The sequence below is a fragment of the Malaclemys terrapin genome, chromosome 1 (genome assembly GCF_027887155.1).
Source record: "Malaclemys terrapin pileata isolate rMalTer1 chromosome 1, rMalTer1.hap1, whole genome shotgun sequence".
Classification (NCBI taxonomy): Eukaryota; Metazoa; Chordata; order Testudines; family Emydidae; genus Malaclemys; species Malaclemys terrapin.
In genome coordinates, this window is record NC_071505.1 from 244,048,744 (window position 1) to 244,069,346 (window position 20,603).

At 49.2% G+C, this 20,603-nt stretch overlaps 1 protein-coding gene and 1 long non-coding RNA gene across 3 annotated transcripts in view; one reads left to right on the top strand and one right to left on the bottom strand.

Annotated features, from left to right (window-relative positions):
* Positions 1-11,986: 11,986 nt before the first annotated feature.
* Positions 11,987-18,764, bottom strand: LOC128827389 (uncharacterized). Its single transcript, XR_008442951.1, has 2 exons — positions 18,042-18,764; positions 11,987-14,396 (listed from the first exon to the last, which is right to left on the bottom strand). It is a non-coding gene; the product is annotated as an uncharacterized LOC128827389 (long non-coding RNA).
* A 360-nt stretch (positions 18,765-19,124) lies between these two features.
* The window catches only part of TUBGCP3 (tubulin gamma complex associated protein 3), a 118,546-nt gene continuing 117,067 nt past the window's right edge, over positions 19,125-20,603 (top strand). The window contains exon 1 of one of the 2 annotated variants that reach the window (XM_054011246.1): positions 19,125-19,347. In XM_054011246.1, coding sequence (XP_053867221.1) covers positions 19,272-19,347 — 76 coding nt within the window. In that variant the 5' untranslated portion in view covers positions 19,125-19,271. Of the gene's footprint in view, positions 19,348-19,898; positions 19,918-20,603 lie in introns of those variants that run through there. The other variant, XM_054011254.1, reaches the window with a different exon arrangement.

Consider the following 20,603-nt stretch of genomic DNA (forward strand, 5'->3'; position numbering starts at 1 on the left):
GCAGATAGCTGACACAGCAGACCCGAAGAGAACCCCCAATGACCACAGAGTCTAGTAAGGTGCAAAGTCACGTCGACCAGGTTTATTGCGACCTTGGACACAGTTACAGTTCCCCGCAGATTACTTAGTCTACCGGGCATACTACGAGAAAGTGCCTCTTGGCAATGGACTGGCTCAGTCAGTGGCGGGACTTTCCACTGCCCCCTCGGCCGGACAAAGACGCCACCCCAGGGATACATTCTTATACACAGGTACAAACAGGTTACACATCACTCTTGACGTATTGAGGTACAACCCCTCTACGTAGTAAGGTGCCATCTCTCACCTTATACATGTTGGTTCAATCAAAATGACTCTATCCATCATTTTACCCTTTTGTCCCTGTCATTTGGATGGGTCGGCCTGTTCCATATTATCTGTGGAATGTTCCGTTATAGTGCATGTTCTGATATCTGGTGTCCCGTACCTTTTAGGTATGTCTCTTTTTGCAGCATCAGCCCTTTCCTTGCCAGCTTCTGTGAGCAGGGCCTGCCTCTGGCTCACAGCTTAACTTTGCTTTATGTTAGCAAAGTCTTGACCATTACTTTAGTTCAGGCCTTAGGCCTCATACCAGGCCTCTGATACCAAGGTTTATATCTCAGGGCCTCCTCTTACTACACTAACTAACCCAAACAACAAATGAGTTACAACATATTATACAGAATTAAGTCTTGGGTGGTTTGTTAAACCATTTGGGACAGATTCTCCACTCACCTGAGCTCCACTTGCACACAGTAGAGATCGGAGCAGGTGTCAGGGAGCAGTTCCAGTTTTCTGATCCTGAGACATTTGGCATTAACAAGAGTTAGAGCTGCAGGATCCTGTAGGGACCTAATGCCAGTGGAGGATTTGGTTTAGCAGGGCATTGCTCCACTACCTACCGCCACCTCACCTTTTCCCACATCAGACGTATATGGGGGGGGGATGGGAGGGGGACAGCGTGGGGACAGAAAGAAGAAAAGCTGCCTCTGCCAGCTTTTTACTGGTAGAGAGTATCCCTGGATAGGTGGAATCTTCCACTGACCATCTCCAGCTGCTTTAATTCCTCTTTGCATTACTTATATGATGCAAAGTGGACTTAGCAGACCAGAGAATCTGGGTCTCAGGATTTGCTCAAGAGCAAGAATGCCTAGTTAGAATCGCTTCATAGATTCACTGATTTCTTTTTAAGGCCGAAGGGACCATTATGATCATTGAGACTGACCTCCTGCATAACACAGGCCAAAGAATCTCACCCAGTAGTTTCTACATCAAGTCCACGTCTCATGGTTGAACTATAGCAATACTTTCAAAAAGACATCCAGTTTTGATTTAGACTTCAAGAGGTTGAGAAGGTGTCACATCTCTAGGTAAGTTGTTCCAATAGTTCATTACCATTGCTGTTATAAAATGTTATGCCTTCTTTCTAGTCTGAATTTATCTACCTTCACCTTCCAATGAGATACTTTTTTCTGATAGATTAAAGAGCTGTCTACTATTGAATGATCAAGTACCCTGTAGTTACTTGTAGACTGTGATCAAGCCACCTCTTAAACTACTATTGGCTAAATTAAATTTCCTTGTAAGTCACTGTAGATATTCTAAAAATATGTATTTATCTGTGTTCACTGATGTGTTCTTTGCACTCAGAGCAATGCAACCTATTCAAGAATTGCAAAAACTATTATTATTAGGGCTGTCAAGTGATTAAAAAAATTAATCATGATTAAACATGAGATTTAAAAAAATTAATTGTGATTAATTGTAGTTTTAATCACACTGTTAAACAATATTAGAATACCATTTATTTAAATATTTTAGGGGGTTTTCTATATTTTCAAATATAGGGTCAGGGCTAGAGGCTCTGGGCTTCAGCCCTCCTTGGGGCTCCAGCCCCCCTCAGGGCATGGAGTATGGGGTTCCAGCCCTCCTTGGTGCGTGGGGCTCTCAGGGTTTAGGGCTGGGGGCTCCAGCCTCTCTCGGGGCTCAGGGCTTTAGCTGCTCTTGGGGCTCAAGCCTCCCCCCGCCGCTTGGGAAGCTGTGGACTGGAGCTTCTGGGGCTTGTACAATGTTATTCTGCTGCCTCCGGAGCTGTGGGCTGGGGCTTCTTCTCCCCCGTTGCCCACGGAGCTGCGGGCTGATGCTTCAGCCCTCCCTACCGCCAATGCCTTCCATCCCACTCCACCTGCAGGTATGCGATTAATGCGTTAAAAAAATTAACACTTTAATTTTGCTTTCAGTTAGTCACAGGCGTTAACTGTGATTAATTGACAGCCCTAATTATTTGTTTATATTATGGTAGAACTAGAGGCCAACCAAGAATGTGGCTTCAATGGGTAATAGGCATGGTACAAACACAGAGTAAGACAAACATAGGCAAGGTAAAGAGACAATCATAGAGTAAGTGTCCTAAAGATTTTACTAGCTAAATAGACACAGCAAAGTTTTATTACTACTTTGTGGCCTGATTCTGCATCCCTTAATCAGGGCCGGCTCTAGGTTTTTTGCCGCCCCAAGCAAAAAAAATTTTGGCTGCCCCCCGTCCCAGCCCTGGGCTCCTCACCGCACCCACTGCTGCCCCAGCTCTGGGCTCCCTCATTCCCCCCCACCATTGCCCCCCACACACACCTCCTGCCACCCCAGCCCTGGGCTCTCTCCCTTCCTCCCCCACCTGCACCCTCCTTCCGCCGCAGCCCTGGGTCACTGGTAACTCGCTCCCACAGCAGGTCGTTCAGCATGAATTTTACATGTGCACAGAACACAGACAGGATTGGTTCCCATATGGTTACAGAACTGCAGTAAAGTGGAACGATTTTCAGCTTGTGTGATTGGAGGATATCTGGATGCATATTATAAGACTGTCCTACATAAATGAGGAAAAATTGAGGTGCCTTTATTATTCTTTTCTTCCACTCTTTCTTTCTATGGGGAATTTGCCAATGCAATATCACTGTCTTTGTTTTAAACAAACAAACAAAAAGGCAATGGCTGTTGAAAATAGCAATTCCAGTCCTAATAACCACTGGGAAGCATTTCTTGCTCAATTTTATCCTACTTTGCTGCCCAAACTGAGCTTGAGCACTCCTGAATTTTGAGGTGTTCAAATCTGGAAGGCAGGTGCTGGGGGGGAGGGGGGAAGGGGCTGTGGCTCCACAGGGGAGCACAGCAGCAGGTATGCACAGCGCTAGACACACTGCTGCGGAGCCAGACGTGCTGGTCTGAGTGGCACAGTAAGTGGGCTGGGGAGCTGGATGGGGCGGAGGTTCGGGGGGGCAGTCAGGGGCAGGGAGAAGGGGGGGTTAGATGGGTCAGGGATTGGGGGGGCAGTCAGGGGACAGGCAGCGGTTGGAAAGGCATGGGAGTCCCGGGGATTTGTCAGGGGACAGGTAGGGGGTGGTGTCCTAGGGGGGAAGTTGGGGCGGTCTCAGGAGGGGGCAGTTGGGGACAAGGAGAAGGGAGGCTTAGATAGGGGGTGGGGTCTTGGGGGGCAGTTAGGGGCAGGGGTCCCAGGAGCGGGGATCAGGGGACAGGATGCAGGAGGGGTTGGATGGGTTGGAGTTTCTGTAGGGGGCAGTCGGAGGGAGTGGATGGTGGCAGGGTGGGACTACCCTCCCTCCCTGTGGAGTGTCCTATTTTTTGAATGTTAAAATATGGTATCCCTACCCTTCAGAGTGCAGCTCTCTATTCATAGCAGGCTGCGGCATGAGGTCTCAGCTACCTCATGCCCTCTCCCTCTTTCCTGTTGGTAGTGGCCAAGGGAATGCTGGGAAATGTAGTTCTTTCCCTGCTCCAGGGCTGGCTCTATAGGCAGGGAGCTAACCAAGGAACTACAGCTCCCAGGGCCCCCTGTTGGTTCTCAGCTCCCATGCTGGATCCCTGCCACCCCTGCAAATGGGTTGCCCCAAGCATGTGCTTGCTTTGCTGGTGCCTAGAGCCGCCCCTGCCCTTAACCACTTTGGAGCAGATCCTTAGCTGATTTAAGTTGTCATAGCTACATTGAAGTCAGTGGAACTATGACAATTTGAACCTGTTGAGGATCTGACCCATCAGTATTACCACATGTAAAAATCAGGGTTGAAGGATTAGGCCTTTGGTTATCGGAAAAATAATAGAACATGGTCCCAATAATGTAAGAGACTTGATTCTTCTGGAAATCTTGTCCTCCTCTTAGCTTCTGTGAAGTCTTGTCCTCCTATGTCTTCTCCTGGTTGTCCTCCTACCTTTGTGATAGCTCCTTCACCATGTCCTTTGGAGGATCATTCTCAACCCCACTCCATCTTTCTGTGGGGGTTCCACAGGGTACAGTCTGTATGTAGATAACTGACAGAGCTACCTTTCTGTTCCAGACCTGACTTCTGTCCAAACTAAAGTTTCAGGGCAAGTCTATGCTACAAAATTAAGTTGACCTACATTGACAATGTGTCGACCTAACTCCATCAACTTTAGCGCTATGCCTCTCACAGAGGTGGAGTTATTAAGTTGGTGTACTGTGTAAGTTACATTGGTGGGAACTGTATTTTAGTGTAGACACTTACACTACTTACATCAACCTAACTCTGTAGTGTAGACCAGGCCTCAGACTGTCTCTTTGACATCTCTTTGTGGATATCTAACTGTCAGCTCAAGCTCAGCAAACCAAGATCTTAATTTCCCTCCCAATGGGCTGGTCTACACTGGGGGGCGGGGGGGGGATCAATCTAAGATATGCAACTTCAGCTACGAGAATAGCATAGCTGAAGTCAACGTATCTTATATCGATTTACCTCGCGTCCTCACGGTGCGGGATCGACGGCTGCGGCTCCCCCATCGACTCCGCTTCCGCCTCTCGCTCTGGTGGAGTTCCGGAGTCGATGGGGAGCACATTCGGGGATCGATTTATCGTGTCTAGATGAGACACGATAAGTCGATCCCCGATAGATTGATTACTACCCACCTATCCTGCGGGTAGTGGAAGATGTACTCAATCTCTCCACACTAAGTCCTCTCCCAGTCACTGTACACAAGAGCACGGTCCTGCTTGTCACTTAGGCCTGTAATCTGGTTGCTGTCTTAGACATAGACCTCTCTCTATGTCCTCACATCCAAGCTATGTATTAGTCTTGCAGATTCTTTCTGAATCACATCTCTAAGATACAGCCTTTCCTATCCATCCACAAAGCTAAAACTCTTGTCCTGGCTGTCATCATCTCACATCTTGATTTATTACAATATTCTTTTCTCTGGCCTTGACAAATGCCGTCTTGTCCTGCTCATATATATTCAGAATGCTGCTGAAAAGATCATTTTCCTAGCCTGTTGCTTTGACCATGGCACACCTGTCTTTGCATCTCTCCACTGGCTCCTCTTTCTCTGTCGCATCAAAAACAAGCTACTTGTCTTCACTTTTAAGGCCCTTTGTGACCTGTCTCCCACCCTATCTCTCATTTCTCACTCACTATCAAGATGTCGACTCCAGCCTCCAGTTGGCCCTTGATGCCAGCCTTCATTGCCCTCTTTTTGCGAGTTAGAACGCATTAAAGCAGCCCCGTGGGCTCTAACTCACGACGTGTCCACACTGGCAAGGCACGTAGAGTGCCCGGACTCCACGGCTAGAGCGCTCCTGGTACTTCACCTCGGCGAGTGGAATAACGTTTGCGCTCCTGCTGGAGTGCTGCAGCGCCAGTGTGGATGCCCTGGTCTGTTAATGCACTCTGATCGGCCTCCAGAAGTGTCCCACTCTGGTCATCACTTTGAATTCTACTGCCCTGCCCTCAGGTGACCAACCGTCAGACCTGCCCTTTAAATTCTCTCGGAATTTTGAAAATCCCCTTCCTGTTTGCTCAGCCAGGCATGGAGTGCTCTCAGTGAATCTTTCCAGGTGATGATTATGCCTCCACGCGCCAGGCGATCCCAAGTATGGAGCAATGGCGAGGTGCTGGACCTCATCAGTGTTTCGGGGGGGAAGAAGCTATCCAGTCCCACCTGCGCTCCAGCCATAGGAATTACAATACCTTCGGGCAGATATCAAGGGACATGATGGAAAGGGGCCATGACCTGGACGCACTGCAATGCAGGGTTAAAGTGAAGGAGCTGTGGAATGCCTACCGCAAACCCTGTGAGGCAAACCGCCGCTCTGGTGGTGCCCCTGCGACCTGCTGTTTCTACAAAGAGCTGGACGCGATACTTGGGGGTGACCCTAACTCCACTCCGAGTACCACCATGGACACTTCAGAGCCCAGTTCAACAAGGCAGGAGGAGGAAAGCAGGAGCGAGGCTGCTGAGGAGGAGGAAGACACCCCGGAATCCCTAGCTGCATGCAGCCAGGAGCTGCTCTCAAGCCAGGAAGGTAGCCAGTCACAGTGACTGGTGCTTTGGGAAGGACAAACACCAGAGGAGGTTCCAGATAAGCAGCTTTTATTTTGAGAAGTTATTCAATGCAGGCTCTTGGGGTGAGGAGGGTTAGGGCTGCATGTATGCCTAGATGTGGAATAGGGCATTGATGTGCTCTCACATTGTTTCTTGGGAGAGCCAGTGTGGTCCTTGTCCCAGTCAGGCTAACATGTCTGTGCCACTGTGCCATGAGGGGCGGGGGGACCATTGCTTCACACAGGCAAGCTGTATATGGGCCAGGGTGGAAGCCGCATTGCAGTAGAAGACCCTCTCTTGCTTCCCAGGTCACCCTCAGGAGTGCGATATCTTCCAGGACGAACTCCTGTTGAAAATGTGGGGACAGTTTTCAATATAGGGGACCGCTGCAGCTGTTGGCTCTCCCCAAGGCACAGAAACCCAGAGGACAGTACAGCCGTGAAACAATCAGTCCCCCTTGACCCTGTGCTTACTCACCATTTTGGGGCTCCCGTGGGTTATGTGCACTCGCTTTGGGAGGGGCAAATTATGCTATTGTGTAGATTGTGCTTGGCCTTAAGTACAGGGGAATCATTGCTCTGTCTGGTGTGAACAATGCTACCTCTATTAAGTGTTGCATTTTTGCCTTTACAGATGCAACCTTGAGATCTCCGCCATCCGTGTTATCACCTGCCGAAAGACTCCAAAGAATTAGGAAAAGGCCACATAGAAGCAAAAAAGACAGGCTACATGAAATAATGCAGCAGTCTCTTAACGAAAATCTAAAAGCACAGGAGTGGAGGGAGAGTGAAAGGAGGATCCGCCAGCAGATTGAAGAGCGCCGGCACAAAAGCGCGGAACTCGGGCAGCAAAGCATGGATCGGCTGATAAGCATCATGGAGCACCAAGCGGACTCAGTCCAGGTGCTCGTAGCCATGCAAGTGGAGCACTACCACCCCCGTCGTTCCCCCCCCCCCGTCTCCCTTGCAGCCCTTGTCCCAAAACTTTTTCCCTTGTGCACCCATGTCACCTCCAACCCACTTTCTCCAACATCCGGGTTCTTATCGCCACCAGCTGCCTCCAACACCTGTAGCTTCACCACCCAGCCCTGAAAACTAAGACCCTTACCCACTGCACTCAACCCCCATCACCATGCATTATAGCCATCCTGAAGTGCAGCACTCATTGCACAGCACTCCAGACAGGAAGGCTGACTATTATAACAGGACATACGCAAATCTGTGATTGTACCGATCCCCACTCCACCCCCTTGCCCTTTCTGTTTCCCAAGCAGTTGTTTCTTTTCAATAAATGGATTTTTTGTCTTTGAAAACATTCTTTATTATTTCATAAAGTAAAATACCTTAGCCCAGGAAAGCAACAGGTACTGCAAGTCAGTGTAGCAAATACAGATTCCTACTAACATTGGAACCACTGCATTTGACTCCCGTGCATGGCACCAGTTATTACTGGTGGCTTTCAGCCTCAAACTGCTCCCTCAAGGCATCCCTAATCCTTTCAGCCCCGCGCTGGGCCCCTCTAATAGCCCTGCTCTCTGGCTGCTCAAATTCAGCCTCCAGGTGTTGAACCGCCGAGTTCCATGCCTGAGTGAATCTTTCATCCTCCCTTCACAAATGTTAGGGAGGGTACGGCACACAGATATATCCGCGGGGATGTTGTCATCGGCCAGGTCCAGCTTCCCATACAGAGAGCACCAGCGGCCCTTTAAACGGCCAAAAGCACACTCCACCATCATTCTGCACTGGCTCAGCCTGTTGTTGAATCGCTCCTTGCTGTTGTCAAGGCTCCCTGTGTAGGGTTTCATGAGCCAAAGCATTAAAGGGTAAGCAGGGTCTCCAAGGATCACAATGGCATTTTGACTTCCTCTACAGTGATCTCATCTGGGAAAAAAGTCCCGGCTTGCAGCTTCCTGAACAGGCCAGTGATCTGAAAGATGCGTGCGTCATGCATTTTTCCAGGCCAGCCTGCATTAATGTCAATAAAACACCCGCGGTGATCCACAAGTGCATCCCATCTATCGCCTCTCTGCAGTTAGGGAAACTCATTTGTGCAAAGCCAGCCACAATGTCATGCACGTTACCCAGAGTCACAGTTCTTCTGAGCAGGATGCAATTAATGGCTCTACAAACTTGCATCAACACGATTCCAACGGTTGACTTTTCCACTCCAAACTGGTTAGTGACCGATCAGTAGCTGTCTGGAGTTGCCAGCTTCCAGACTGCAATAGCCACCCGCTTCTCCACTGTGAGGGCAGGTCTCAATCTCATGTCCTGCACCGCAGGATGTGGGAGAGCTCCTCACACAGTCCCATGAAAGTGGCTTTTCTCATCCGAAAGTTCTGCAGCCACTGCTCGTCATCCCAGACTTGCAGGATGATGTGATCCCACCACTCAGTGCTTGTTTCCCGAGCCCAAAAGCAGCATTCCATGGTTTGGCATGTCCGTGAATGCCACAAGCAATCTTGTGTTGTATGTGTTACTCGAGTCAATATTGTCGGAGTCCTCATTGTCAGTTTGGATCTTAAGGAGTAACTCGACTGCCAAACGTGACATGCTGGTGAAACTCATCAGCATATTCCTCAGCAGTTTGGGCTCCATTCCCACAGACCGAAAGGGAAGACAAAGCGCGCAGTACAAAAAACATTGAAAGATGGCGCCAAATGTGGACGGAAGCACAGGGATTGCTGGGATGTGAACCGATGCATCACGGGTAGTTGGGACAGAGCCCAGAATGCCCCCCGCCACCTTCCCACAAGCCACAGCGCCAGAATGGGTAGCGGTGCTCTGTGGGATAGCTACCCATAAGGCACCTCTCCCAATGCTGCTGCAAGTGCCACAAATGTGGCCACGCCAGTGCGCTTGCAGCTGTCTGTGTGGACAGACTGCAGCACTTTCCCTACTGCGCTCTACGAAGGTTGGTTTAGCAAAAAGCGCTCTACATTTGCAAGTGTAGCCTTGCCCTTAGATTGTAAGCTTTTGTGGGGCAGGGACTGTCTTTTTGTTCTGTGATTGTACAGCTCCTAGCACAATGGGGTCTTGGTCCATGACTGAAGCTTCTAGCTGCTATGGTAATAATAATGATACCCATGATATTATCTCAGAAGCATAAACAAAGAATATGATTTTGTTGTGATTTAGCAATTGGGAACCTAAATGGGTAATTGCATGTGTGTTCACTCATGCATGAGTACGTGCATTTTAACAGTGTGGTGTTATTCTGCTCCATGATTTTTTTTTTTTTTTTTTTTTTTTTTAGTTTTAGAGCCATGGCCTATATAATAGTCATAATTTGAAATGATTAGCAGGAGCAGAAACTGTTATAGTTCAAGTGTGTCCATTTTACAAACTGAAAGTATGTCAGTAACAAAATGTTTGCTAGTGGTTGGGTTTCCTTGGGATCTAAAGATTTTGTGATGCAACAATGTTTCCTGGCACTGTATTGTCAATATTCTTTATAGGGTATATGAGTAACCACCCATGTGCCTTGATAGATGAAATGTACTTGCATTACAAAGTCAAACACTTGAAAGTCAAGAAATGCCAGTTTTATGATAAGCCATTCTATCTGTTTGTGCATCCACCATGTGCACTGAAAGAGGAAAAACTTTGTGGAGAAAGTGATAAATGATCGTCTAACTAAAGACTGTACCATAATGCATACACACAATAGAGCTGAATTAAGGTTGCACAGAAAACTACAAAAATGGCATTTTCTAACTTTTGAGTGCTTGACTTTGCACCCTAAATAATTTTCCTTTATCATTTTTATGGATTTTTAATTTTTTTTAAAGACTCAGGTAAAAACAAATTTTATTACGTACAAGTGTAACAACTCCCATATCATGCATTATCAGAAAGGTTTTAGACCTTGAACATTCAGCACTGCAGAGCAGACTGTTAGCACTTGAGCTATGACAATAATTACATGACCTGGCTGCAGGAGAAAATGGTTGTCCTGATATGGAAGAGCAGGTGTGATGAACTGTTAGTTCCAGAGGGTGGTCATGGGAGCCTGGTCCAGCTCTTTCTAATCTCCACAGGAGTTGAGGGAGCTTCTGTCCTATGTGGGACCACCTGAGGAGAGGATGGGATTCTGAGACTATGTGCCATGCCAGCTCAGGGTTGGGAGTGGCGGGGGGGGGGAGGGCAGCCCAGCCATCCCTCTTCTCCTCACCACTGCTACTGCAAGGGCTGTTACTTCTGCTTTGGTGGCCCGAACACAATTTTGGATTTAGTTCAAGTTCAATTATTATTTTGATATGATCCCAAAATGTTCCTAAGGAATGCAAGTGTGCTAAGGGTAATGGTGATTTTTAACAGTTTATAATTCAGTTCAACCTGAACAGATTTTCAGGGGAAAAAGAAAAGGTGCTTCTCTATTCTGAGAGCTTTCTCCAAGTTGAACTTCAGAGGCCTGCTGCAAATGATAAAAGTGTTAGAGATTTTCAAAAGCTGGTTACAAGAATCTTTTACAAAGGAAAGTGTTACACGATGTAAATATATGGGTTACTTCTTCCTCCTGCTATAATTTAGTAAAGACCACTTATATGAGTAAGAATTTCCAGGAATGGCCCTTAGTCTTCTTTTCACCACAGATGCACACAAGCAGCATTTTGCAAAGATGAATATGTAACTCACGTGTCAGTGTGTGTTATGTATGATATCTCTCTGCTGCGTCTACACACTCTATGGGTCTATTTCAGCTCTTGGCTAGAGACGCTTGCTCGTTAGCTCAAGTGGAGACTCCTACTTTTAGTGCTAGGGCCACTAGTGTTTTGGTCAAGGGGGTGGCCCATAACTCCCCTGGAGGGGTCACACATACCTGCCTTCAAGAGGAACATGAAAAGCCTGACATTTCCGTCTTTCCTGACATCCTCAGCTACCTCCCTCCAAATGTTAAAAGTTTCCTAGTGCCTATTTATCTTTTCTATTCAACATCCCTATTAAGCAGTGGAGCCATATAATCCCTAGCCAGGGTGGAGCCTAAGCTCCAGAAATTATGGAGGCTGTGACAAGAGGCGGTAAAATCTCCATCAGATCCCGCATCTGTACCTGGGTGGGCAAACAGTGCAGGCATCGTATGGTGGTTTCTTTGAGGCCACAACCTTGTTTGCATTGAAGATAGTTGAAAATTTTCCAGTGGAACAGTTTTTTGTCAGAAAATTCTGATTCTACAAACTGGAAATGTTCAAAGGATGGTGAATTGATAACAAGCATGTGTGACAGGAAATTATCAAAATGTTTCTTTTTGATGTTTGTTAGAGTAAGATTTATAATTTCAACTTTTCTATTAAATATGGGGTAATGTATAATATAAAAATCACACTGCTAAGCTCAAGGGAGCTATTGGGGAACACGGCATTTGGAGAAGGCAGCTGAGATTTTGATTTTTCATCCCAGTTCAGGATGGAAACAGAAGACTTGGAATTTTGCAATCTCCTGGGGGCTGGACGGTCTGTATTTTGGCCAGCCCTCATTGACACAACTGGGTGACATCATAGTGTGGTGACATCATTGTGTGGTGGTGCAGCTGGTGACATAGAGCAAGTAGGGTGTGTTAGCCAAATGGGCTCGTTTCCCCCTGGAGCTGCCCAATTACCCCAAGGAGGCACGGGAGTCTAGAAGACGGCTTCAAGTTCTTTATTGATCAGTCAGCTGAGCGGGTGTCCCCCTCGACTCATGCCAGAGGGAGGAACACACCTTACAAGCGTAGAGCAAGCCTTTTTATACCCAGTAACAAATGACTTAACGTGCATACATTCTGCTGACCTATGGAATCTTAAATTCCTTTCTAGGAGTAAATAGGATACATCTGTCTGGGTCCCCTTGATTGATTGCCTTTCCAGGGTCCAGGGGTAGGGGTAATGGGATACATCCGCTGGGCCTCCTTGCTGTTGGGCCTCTTTGATTGATTGTCTTGCTATACCTTTATATATGGGAAAAACAGCTGGGATAATAGGCAAGTATTCGGCCTTTATTCTAACAAGGTTCTCCCCCCTTAAAAGCATTTTGAGAGCCCTATGGCCCCCAATCCTCAACTTTAACTGGTTGATATAGTGCCATCATGCGTTGGCGTACAATTTGATTAGCCATTCGTCGGACTAATGCAACTACACAGGGAGCAAAGCAAGCTAGGGATAATAGGGTTGTAATAAAGAGTACAAAGAGAAGAAGGCCTTCTCGAAGCCATCCCAGTTGCGGTAACCAGGACGTGAACCAGTCCGTATTCCACCCACCCCATGCTTGGACCGGGACATGGGCTAGTTTCCTCATTTCTTTTGTTAGCTGTTTTACCGCCTTTCCATTATCATCTATTTGTAAACAGCAATTGGATCCGTTTAATTTTGCACATATTCCCCCTTCCTCTGCCAGCAAATAATCAAGAACTAGATGGTGCTGGTAGAGCACATTCCTCATCTGAGTGGACTGATCGGCCAAGAGATCAAGAGCTGCAGCCGTCTGATTAGTTATTATTTCTAAGATGGCTTGCAGCCTAATTATCCGATTCAAGTTGTAAATGGGCTCCCTTGCCCCTGAGATCCACTCATTAGGATTCCATGTGGCTGGACCATAATGCTGTATAATTCTTTCAGGGGGCCACTCTTGAGCTCCCCACTTTTGGGAGCTTCCAGCTGTTAATGCGGAATCAACAGACCGCCGCTCCCTAATCAAATCGTCATATACCTTAATTCCCAACTTATTTCCCTGTATTTGGGGTAGTAAAAAGAATAAGGGCCTAATGTACCCAACATAACATATTCCTGACCAATTTGGAGGCAATCTCCGATAAGCGTGTTGCCCACATATCTAGTAATGGCCTTTTAGGGCCCATTGTCCATTCGCAAAGGGGCCATCCCAGGCTTCGGGGTAATCCTCGGGGCCCGGTTCTTCGTAATACAAAGAGTTACCCATCTCCAGGGGCCCCCCTAATACAATAGATGTACCGTCAGGATTACAATAGTCACATTTCCAGGCCCCAGCCCCTTCCTTCCAAGCGCAATTACAACCAAATTTAGGGCTATTGGTAGTAGACCAAAAATGATTAAAATGGATCATCCGAGTTCCATTAGAATGTTGCCATGCCCACTGATACCAGCGTACCACGTGATCCTTACTGTCGGTATTATCTCACTGGCAACTTAGAAAGAGGGCATCAAAGAATCCATCTTGTCCAACTGCCTTACAGCCTTCACCAGTATGCTGTTGGTAGGAACATTGTACCCAGCTATGATTAGTGAGTTTTACGTGGGTTTGGTTCCATCGTCCCTGATATTTAGAACAGTCATACGTATGGCAACTAGGGTGATCATAGCAGTCAAATCCTAGAGATAGGGTCCAGTCACATTGGCTTTTGCCCACATATACCCCTTCTTGTTTTGTTCGGTTTAGACAAAGGATCCCCATCTCAGAGGAATAGAGTCACCAAGGGCTACTATCCTCATCCCAAACTCCTGTTCCTTTGTGGACTATACTTAAATTACTGATCCACCATTTAGCTTGCACTGGCTGGGCTACCCAAGGCCATTCATTCCAATCCCCTGGACCTCCACAAACCCAGCAGCTACTAAGATTGAAGGAACTCGCTATTATTTCTCCCAGTTGTATAAACCTATTCTCCCAACCATAGCCGTAATAGACACCTATGAACAGAAATATCAATAATGAGTTCATTATTGCTTTTTCCTAAACAGTCCTTTTAGCCCATCGAGTCCTTGATACTCCCAGACGGTGTCTTCGCCCGTGCCACCCCGGGCTTCCGGGGCCGGGGTGGGCAGAGGGCCGGTGTCCTCTTCCGTGGGATTGGTTCCCTGGTCAGGATTCAGAAACCGCTTTACCCGGGTGTGATGTGTCCATTTGTCGCTCCCGAGAATTTTAACTGCGGCCTGGCTGATGAGCGAAACGGTGTGTGGACCGTCCCACCTTGGCGTAAGGGGGTCGCGTTTCCACTTCTTGACAAGGACCTGGTCACCGATCCGGAACGGATGCACGGTCTGGTCCAAGGGGAGAGCCTGGAATGGCGCCGCGTCGATGCAGCTGTAACAAAACAGATTGCAACCCGGAAACCTGTTTCCATAGTAAGTCATTTCCCACTTCCCAGGTTACATCCTCCCGGAATCCTGGGATAAGTATTCGGGGAGGGAACCCAAAGACCAGTTCAAATGGTGAAAGCTTAAGACCCTTACGTGGGGCCCTTCGAATGCAGTTAAGGGCGAGTGGTAACGCATCAAGCCACTTTAAACTAGACTCTGTGCATAGTTTAGTGAGGGTATCCTTGAGAGTTCTATTCATTCTTTCTACTTGACCCGAGCTTTGCGGCCTCCAGGGTGTATGTAGCTTCCATTGTATACCGAGTGCCTGGGACACCTGTTGCAAGACTTCAATACAGTCATGAGTGGGGCTGGTCTCATAGGAAACCCAAGGGTCAGGCAATAGGGTAGCTAGGTTGAGGGAGCTAACTGTCCTAAAGGTTAAGTTAGGGGCTAGCAAGAGCCCTACCTTATATCTGGTATGTCAACTGGGATTTAAATGCTTTTCCCCAGCGCCTGTCCCCAGTATTTGAGGCACCCCGTGAGGAACCACAACCTCAGTGTCCCCTCCCAGGGTTAATTTTTCAGCCTCTTGTACAAGAAGAGCGGTTGCTGCAACGGCCCGTAAGCAGGCAGGCCACCCCTTGGCGACAGGGTCCAACACCTTTGAGTAGTATCCAATGGGTCGCCAGGTTGGTCCCGACCTTTGGCATAGAACTCCAGCAGCCACCCCTCCCCTCTTGTGAACGTATAGAGTGAACGGCCTCCGAGGGTCGGGGAGGGCTAGAGCAGGAGGCTGAACCAAGGCTTCTTTTAGCTCTCAAAATGCTTTTTCCATCTCTTTGGTCCACGTCCAATGGAGCAGACCTTCTTTAGTTAAGGATTCATACAGTGGTTTGGCTCTTCCCCGTAGTCAGGGATCCAGAGCCGACAAAAGCCAGTCAGTCCCAGAAAAGCCCTTAATTCTCGGGGGTGCCGGGGTTGAGGGCTATTAAGTATAACCTGGATTCTTTCTTTACCCAGACTACGACTTCCTTGGCACAAATGATACCCAAGGAAAGTGACCTGCTGCTTAACCAGTTGTGCTTTTTCCCTTGAGACCTTATACCCCTGTGCCCCAAGGTAATTCAGGAGCTTTACAGTCTGCTCTTTACAAGCTGCCTCTGTTTCAGTACTTAAGAGCAAATCATCGCAATACTGGACTATGTTACATGAGGGGTGTCTAGCCAGGAATGGGGCAAGGTCCCTTCTCAACTGGCTGCCAAAAATCTCGGGTGCACAGGTAAGTCCCTGTGGGACCACGGTCCAAAGGTATTGAGCTTTGTAGTGGGTATCTGGGTCCTCCCACTCAAAGGCAAACAGTCTCTGCTATTAACTTGTTAATTTGTCTTAGGTCCTGGACCAACCGATACTGCCCATTAGGCTTAGGCACCCCCATTATTGGAGTATTGTATGGGGACGTGTCTTCCTTTAACCACCCGCACTGCAAAAACTTTTGAATCAGGGGTTTTAACCCGATCCGAGTGGTTAACTTAAGGGGGTATTGTCGAATTCGGACTGGGCTGCTTCCCTCCTTAAGGGAAATATGCACTGGTGTAGCATTCCTGGCTCGGGCCACGCCTCCTTCCTCCGCCCAGACCTTGGGATTCAGCCCCCCCATCCCACGGCAGCTGGCTTCCATCACTTCCCTTACATTCCAGGGAGTGATCTCTAGCATTTATGAGAGCCATCTGGTAATTAGAGGCTTGTTGCTTAGGGATTCTGACTTCCATTGTCCCGTTATCGAATGAGATCTCCGCCTGTAATTTAGTGAGGATATCTCGTCGGAGCAGCGCTATGGGGCAGGAGGGACTGCAAACAAACTGATGGTAAATTTGACGGTCCCCTATTTTTACTAGGAGAGGCAAAGTTTTTTTTTTTTTTTTCCCCAAAGTTGTAGTTTGTCTCTCTATCCCCTGGACTATGGCACGTCCCCGAGCTCTATCTCGGGGGGGCCTTATTAAGGGGGAGCAAACTAAGAGTGGCCCCAGTATCAATAAGGGCTTCAATTGGGCGGCCCTCCACTTTAATTTTTACCGTGGGATCCAGGCTGGCAGCTTGTGCTGTCAGGAGGGGCCGCTGGGTCCCTCGGCTTCTCTATGGGGAAGATCCCTCCCCTGAACGTCCCGTGTTGTTGTAAAGGAGGGGAAGGACCGGGTTTTGTTTTTACGTTCCTTTCCCATAGCCTGTTGCCGGGGGCATTTATTCTTCCAGTGCCCCTCTTCCCTACAGATAGCGCACTAGTTTCGACCCAGGCGGGGGTCCTGTCCCCTCCCAGGTGGCCCTGGCTTCTCCTTAACCTTGTCCCCCCTTTCTGCATATCCTTCTCTCAGGGCCATGGCCAAAACACGGGCCCCTTTCTTTCGCTCCTCATCATCCCTCCGATCATAAACCTTCATGGCTATTTCTAAAAGTTCCTCTATATTCTTGCCCGAAGCCCCTTCCAATTATATAGCTCACTAGTGGTAAAGGGAACATATACCATAGTGAGATTACCCTCAGGGGCTACAGTTTCCCGCAGTGGACACAAATAATTCTGTTGCAGGGGCCCTTGGAGTACCGGGCCACCCTTGCTCCTGGTGTGGTTAGACACCGGGGAGCTCAGAGAGATCGGAGGGGGCTCCCGTTTGGAAAAATCCTGGTTGCTTGGCTCACCCCTTTCAGCTGAGGCATTATCCTCAGAGATGTGGGGGGGGGATTTCAATTGAGGGTACCGGAGCCGGGAGGCCAGGATACAAAGTGGGAGGGGGCATAGGATCAGGGGCAGAGGGAATCACAGCCCACAGACAAGATTTCTTAACAGGGAAACAGGGTTTCCTAACAGGGGCACGGGCCATTAAGGTTTTAATAGTTTGTGATCTACATTTTTGCAACCATGGGGGATGATTGGCCACAAGGTCCTGCCAAATATCTATATAGGGATATTGGTCCCAATGCCCATCCCAGGTCACAATGCTATGTACTGCTTGTACAACCCCTGGTTTGAGCGTCCCTCCCTCGGGCCATTCCACCCCGAATGTCATCCATTCAAGAGTACAGAATTTTACAAGCTTGTCTTTACATAATACAATTCCATAATTAGCCTGGCGTCTAAACGCCTTCCAGTTATCCAGCATACATCCCAGGGGTGTCCAGGAGAAGGTGCTTTGTCCGGACCCCATTATGCTTTACCCAGAGTTTTCCGAGACAGAGATATCAAGAGGGGGAAGAGGTATAGATCTAGTTCTAACTCAGATATCCGCTGGGTCACGAGGTTCGGCTGACCCCCCTTGCAATCAAGATATCCTGGTCATCGGGTTTCCCCTCGCAGGAGTCTTGGGGCGGCTGAAGTCAGCTTAAGCCTCAGACCTGTCAGCAGCACTCATTCATCTTTCACAAAGATCCTTTAATCAGTTACAATCTCGGTTTCCAACACACCATTAAGAGGAGAAACAAGATTACCCTTCCTATAAACAAGAGTAATCCCTGAGGTTGCTCCAAGTCCCAATAATTGTTAAAAACGGCCCATGGACTTGTGGAGTTAGTTACGTTACTCATTGGCCGTTATTTGCTTACCCTTTAACCAAAAACACAACAACAAGACATTTACAAAGCTACAATAATGTTAACATACCTTCCCGTATACAGGCTGCCTAGGGGATTTCCACTGTCCAACCCACACCTCGGGGGCGTTATTCCTCAAACCCAGGAGGTAAACGCACTTACCGCCCGAAGTGGCCGCGTCCGGCAGTCAGACTTCCCCTTCTTCTGAAGCCGTCTTGCTTCCGTGTCCTTCAGAGTTCTCTTTAGAGAGGACACAGCCGCCCCGGCCGATTGTGACGATCCGAGGCCCGAGCAAAGCAACAGCTCGAGGTGGCCACTCCTCGGAATCGCCCTCGGCCGTCGGTCAGTGCCCTCTACAGGGAGAGAAGTCCCGGCGGAGTCGCCATTTGTTAGCCAAATGGGCTCGTTTCCCCCTGGAGCTGCCCAATTACCCCAAGGAGGCACGGGAGTCTAGAAGACGGCTTCAAGTTCTTTATTGATCAGTCAGCTGAGCGGGTGTCCCCCTCGACTCATGCCAGAGGGAGGAACACACCTTACAAGCGTAGAGCAAGCCTTTTTATACCCAGTAACAAATGACTTAACGTGCATACATTCTGCTGACCTATGGAATCTTAAATTCCTTTCTAGGAGTAAATAGGATACATCTGTCTGGGTCCCCTTGATTGATTGCCTTTCCAGGGTCCAGGGGTAGGGGTAATGGGATACATCCGCTGGGCCTCCTTGCTGTTGGGCCTCTTTGATTGATTGTCTTGCTATACCTTTATATATGGGAAAAACAGCTGGGATAATAGGCAAGTATTCGGCCTTTATTCTAACAGGTGCCAGCCTGAAACAATCCTGGGGTGCCACCATGGTGGGGAGCGGGAGAGTCTTGGGTCTGGCAGGGACCTTGTAGACCCCCTGCCCCCCCCCCCAAAAAAAAACCCTGTCATCATCGCTGGGGGAGGTCTGAATATTCCTGTCCTGATTACTGTGCTAATCCCAGCCACCCCCTGCGATGGTAACGCACTCTACGTGTGGGTCTGGGGTCAGGGTCTGGCGGAGAGGCCCGGGGGTCAGTTTGTGCCCCGGAACCTCTCCGTCGGGGCTGTGCGAGGGGGGCGGGAGGTGTTCGGCGCTGCGCGCTCCGTGTCGCCCCGCGCACAGGGGCATTGTGGGCGCTCGCTGCTTTCCGCGGGTTCTGTTAAAATGGCGCCCTAGGTAACGGGAGGCGGCGGCCGTTAGGCTGTGAAGCGCAGGGTGCGCGCGCGGCAGTTGCAGAGGGAGGTTCCCGGCCCCCTCCCCACGCCCAGGGGTGAGGATGGCGTGTCCGGATCAGAAATCCCCCAACGTTCTGCTACAGAACCTGTGCTGCCGCATCCTCGGCAAGAGCGAAGGTAACCGCTCCCCGCCCGGGAGCGCGCGGGATAGCGCGAGCCCAACGGGGAGCCGCCCCGCGCCGGGTCCCGCGGCTGAAACTCGGGGGGGTGGCGGCTGCTGCTGTTAGCTTGCACCTCACTGGAGTAGCGGGGCCGTGCCCGTCCTGAGCGGCGGCCAGACGTGAGCCGGTTGCCGGAGAGCCTTGCCCCAAGGGAGGGCGTGGGGCGGCGGCTGAGAGCTTGCTCCTTGCCGTGGCCGGCTGTGGGCCTGGCTATGGCCCTGGGGAAGGGGAGGAGAAGGAGCCCAGGGAATAGATGGCGAGGGTGGGACGTGCTCTCCTTGTGTGTTTGTAGGAGCCAGAAGAGGGAGACCCCGCTTTCCCCAGGGGAGAGAGTGAAACTTCCGTTTGCCTGCTGCTGGGGTAGGGATTCAGCCTTTAGCAGCAGCAGCAAAACACTTAGGACTTGTCTACACTTACAGCGCTGGAGCGGTGCCGCTTTAGCGCTTAGTGAAGACTCTCTCCAGTCGTGTAAGTACTCCACCTCCCTGAGGGCAAGTCTACACTACCTGCGCTACATTGGCGATGGGTGAGTGCCCCTGTCGGCATGCTACTTACTCCACCTCCATGAGAAGTGGAAGCTGTGTTGGTGGGGGAGCATCTTCTGCTGACATAAACACTGTACACACCGGCACTAGGTTGCTGTAACTTAGGTTGCTTAGGGGGGGATGTCTTTCACACTCCTGAGTGATGTAAGTTACATCAACTTAAGCAATAGTGTAGATGAGTGCTTCTCAAGCTATCTGATGTGGGGGACCGGCAGTTTTTTTTCCCAATGTGCCAGGGACCGGTGCCATATTATTATCCTATTTTTCACTCTTATGAGGAAACTTGTAGCGGACCAGCAGCTGATGGCTTGCGGACCGGCACTGGTCCGCTGACCACCACTTTGGGAAGCACTGGTGTAGACCAGCTTGAGAGGCGGTAGTTATGTCAATTGGAGAAGGTCTCCTGTCAACATAGCACTGTCTACACTCGGGGTTAGAGCAGTATAACTGCATTGCACAGGGGTGTATTTTCCATGCTTCTGAGTCCTTATAGTGACACATGTGTAGTGTAGACCAGGGCTTAGTTTAATTCTGTTGCTCAGACCCTGAGGGCAGCCACAAAACTCTGTCAACAGCTGTGTGCCTGGTTCTTGCCCTGGGGGTTGCCTAAAAGGTGTGTTCCACTCTCTCCTTCTGTGAGAATGTTCACCCCCTTCCCCTGTTCTGT